Source organism: Habropoda laboriosa, unplaced genomic scaffold, assembly GCF_001263275.1.
Source record: "Habropoda laboriosa isolate 0110345459 unplaced genomic scaffold, ASM126327v1 scaffold102, whole genome shotgun sequence".
NCBI lineage: Eukaryota > Metazoa > Arthropoda > Insecta > Hymenoptera > Apidae > Habropoda > Habropoda laboriosa.
Window position 1 is genome coordinate 838,745 of NW_017100262.1, and position 3,399 is coordinate 842,143.

At 28.4% G+C, this 3,399-nt stretch overlaps 2 protein-coding genes across 2 annotated transcripts in view; one reads left to right on the plus strand and one right to left on the minus strand.

Moving 5' to 3' along the window:
- The window catches only part of LOC108572823 (mediator of RNA polymerase II transcription subunit 6), a 1,583-nt gene extending 681 nt beyond the window's left edge, over nt 1–902 (minus strand). Inside the window, exons 1-4 of the mRNA XM_017935141.1 lie at nt 875–902; nt 629–788; nt 380–554; nt 59–305 (exon numbers count right to left, since the gene is read on the minus strand). Of these exons, the coding sequence (XP_017790630.1) occupies nt 59–305; nt 380–554; nt 629–788; nt 875–902 (610 nt within the window). The remainder of the gene's footprint in view (nt 1–58; nt 306–379; nt 555–628; nt 789–874) is intronic.
- Nucleotides 903–1,822: 920 nt separating this feature from the next.
- LOC108572824 (N-acetyltransferase 6) lies at nt 1,823–3,351 on the plus strand. The gene is made up of 4 exons (XM_017935142.1): nt 1,823–1,917; nt 2,601–2,720; nt 2,790–2,923; nt 3,002–3,351. The coding sequence occupies exons 2-4, from the start codon at nt 2,608–2,610 to the stop codon at nt 3,349–3,351; spliced, it is 597 nt and encodes a 198-aa protein (XP_017790631.1). The 5' UTR covers nt 1,823–1,917; nt 2,601–2,607.
- Nucleotides 3,352–3,399: the final 48 nt, after the last annotated feature.

Here is a 3,399-nt window from a genome sequence, read left to right on the forward strand (position 1 = left end):
ATAAAAATTTTGATTTTATATTTATAATAATTTTGAAAAAACTGAACTAAGCACTTACAAGGTTCTACAGCTTGATGTACTGGTTTGGGGATAGGTAATGGAAATTTTCGTGTAAGTTCAGCAAGTAACATATCCACCCTTTGACGCTGAAATAAAGAACTTGGTTCTTCACGAACAGGTGTTTCTTTCTTTGCTGCCAGAGCTTTACCATTTTTGAAATCCCAATAATAGCCTTTGCTAGGATGATACCTTGAACAAGAACTAGCTTCTTCAAAGGCAGACTGCAAATGATGTACTGTAGATAACTGTACAATATAATTTCACAAGTTAAAAATGTATCTTAACAATGCTGCTATAGCTTTAGATAAATTGTAGTTACCAATCTAGAGCTAACAACTGATGCTAAATCAGGAGCTTGATATACAACACCTGCAATAATATAATAATCTGCAAGTGGTGCTGCCAAAGTAGGAGAATGTCGATGCTGCTTTCTAATTACATACAAAATAGGTGCTTGTACATGTAAAAGAATATACTCAAGGCCAGTCATATTTCTAAAATTGAACAATTAAATACCAGTATTATTCTTTTAAGTTTTTAAGTGAAATTTTTTGGGTGTGTTACTTACTGTAACTGATCAGGACTTAAACGTTGCATTTTAACAATTTCATTATTACATGTTCTATCATAGAAAGGATTACTTCTTTCAGAAAAGTAATCCATTATATTGTTTGGATTTAATACAGGAATCCATGCACTGTCATGCCATGAGAGTCCCAAAGGATTCTCTATTAATTACACAAAACAAAAAACAAGAGGTTAAGCAGAATATAAACAATATTTATGCCTTTAACTCAAGTTTATGCATTATTACCTGTTACAGGAGGTCTTCCTGACAACATCTTTATTTTATAAACTGTACCCTCATTAAATATTTAAAATATTCGTTTCGTTTATATGATCAAATTTACAATTTCTTATACGTTTCACTTCTGTCAATGTATTTTACATTAATACTTGCAACTATAAATACTCTTCCAAGAAAACTGTACACATACTATTATTTGCTTAGCTTAAGTATTGTTTTACGCAAAATTAGAAACACAAAGCTAATACAAATAAACTAAACAGCTCTCTCTGTAATCATCAGTGGTTCTCAAACGTCTTAAATACTTACATTATAAATCGGAAATAACGCTAGATAAAAATGTATATGAAATATACAGTGATTTCTAAATACTTATTTTATTCCTTTACGTAAATAACATATGCAGATATTTTTCTAATTTCTCTGAAATTCCTTAAGGTATCGCATTATTTAGAACTATCATTGACTACCACTGCTGAAATAAAGAATGCAGGACATTGTTCACATATAGAACAGAGGCTATTAAGAAAAATGGGTCAAATGTAAAAAAAGATATTCGCATTCAAAAGAGAATGGGTCATGGACATGGCCCAGCGAGATGTTTCAAACATAAAAGGAAATTCGTGTATTGAATTAATGCCATTTACATTTCCAAAACGTAAAATATTCAATGATAAGTAAAAAATGCAAAAAAAATATGAAATTTTTCAACTATTTAAAAAATATGTCGTATTAGAATATTAATAAAAAAAATTGAATAAAAAAGAAAAATATATATCACTTGATGATCTTGTAGTACAATATTTTCTCATAAATGCTACGCAATATTGTTTTTTACTAAAATTAGTAACAATACATAGAATTTTCATATAAAAAGGTTCAAAACGTGTGTCGGAACAGGAATACATTTGAACGAGATGATATATTCAATAATACCGCTGGGTGCAACGAAAATTTTACATAACAGTGGGGATCTGTTCGGCAGAAGTATCATTCTTAGCTGAAGATGATACTAATCCCAAAGCTATTTCCACAAGAGATACATGCAGGTAAAGCACAGTGACCTTTAAATTTTTGTGTCAAATTCTCATCGTTCACTTAGAAAAATACGGTAAGGACATCTATAGCAAGCTATTTATTACACTTGTTGAAACGTGTTACTTTCTATTTTTCGAAACCTGTCAATCGCAGGTTGTTGCACACTTTTCCATTTAAGGATTTAAACAGATACTTTCTGAGTATTCGTCCACTCTGTTTAAGCTAACTTTGTTTTTTAATTTTTATTAAATATGTATTATTTAACCTTTCATCTTTCGATGGATTTTTTCAGTATCTTTTTATCGTTATTCAAATAAAAATATGATAGCAATCCCTATCGTATCGTTACAATTATTATTATCTAAAAGTTTTTATCTAAATATTTCTGTAATGGTCTCGTATTATTTTTGGCTTTTTCAAAACAAAATAAAAAATATTACATCGTAAGTAAAATTATAGAAATATTTATTTTACGTAATGTTATCATAAAATACCTAGTTTTACATTTTTTACTATTATTCCTTTTTTCATACTATGAATTTAGTTTAATTTTATAATTAATAATAACCATTATTATCAATAATTTGTCATCAAACTTTTTAATATATTCCATATGAAATGTTTTAGTATTTCAAATAAAAAATACACTATAGTTTTTTTTCAAAAATTATGTTATCTCGATTTATGCTTGCAGGAAAATTATGACTACTATTGACAAGGAATATAGTATAGTTCCCCTACATAAAAGGCCAGATTTAATTTCAGACTGTTGTACATTACTTAATTCTGAATGGCCAAGAAGTGAAACTGCACGGTATATTATAACAATCAATTTGAACAACAATTTGTTTTTAAGAATTAAATAAGTTCTTGTATAAAACAGGTTAAAATATCTGAATGTATCATGCGATGAATTTCCCACATGTCTTATACTCATTAATAAAGAAGACAGGGTCCTTGGTCATTGTAAAATATCTTTGATACCTAGATTACGTCATAGTTGCCTTATACAATCAGGTAAGTTAGTAATTGTTTAAAAAAAAAAAACTAAGAGTATAAAAAAAAGAAAATTTAATTTTCTTCTTCATATTTCAGTAATAATTGATTACCAATACAGATCTCAGGGTTTTGGATCTAAACTTTTACATGGAGCTGAAGAATATGTAGCAAGAAAAGGAATTAAAAATGTGTATTTAATAACCAAAGGTCAAGAAGATTTTTACCTTAAAAATGGATATAAAACTTGTGATCCATTTAAAGCATCTGGAATTAATGATGTTGTATATTCTAATGCAGCATTTACTAAAGCAAAACTTAAAGAGAAAAGTACACAATGTTGTGGCCCACCACCTCCTCCAATGCCAAACTTTCAAATGCCAAAATTTTATGATTTAGGTGTCATAACACACAGAACACATATGGTAAAAAAATTAACATCGTTATAGTGAAACAGTAACAAACAATTTTTGCTTCTATAAGATTCTTTCATATTC

What these genes read in the sequence shown, in the direction of transcription:
- LOC108572824 (XM_017935142.1), top strand. Translation starts at nt 2,608, where the DNA reads ATGACTACTATTGACAAGGAATATAGTATAGTTCCCCTACATAAAAGG. An exon ending in CCAAGAAGTGAAACTGCACG is followed by an intron (nt 2,721 to 2,789) that starts GTATATTATAAC and finishes TGTATAAAACAG; the next exon opens with GTTAAAATATCTGAATGTAT. An exon ending in TAGTTGCCTTATACAATCAG is followed by an intron (nt 2,924 to 3,001) that starts GTAAGTTAGTAA and finishes TTCATATTTCAG; the next exon opens with TAATAATTGATTACCAATAC.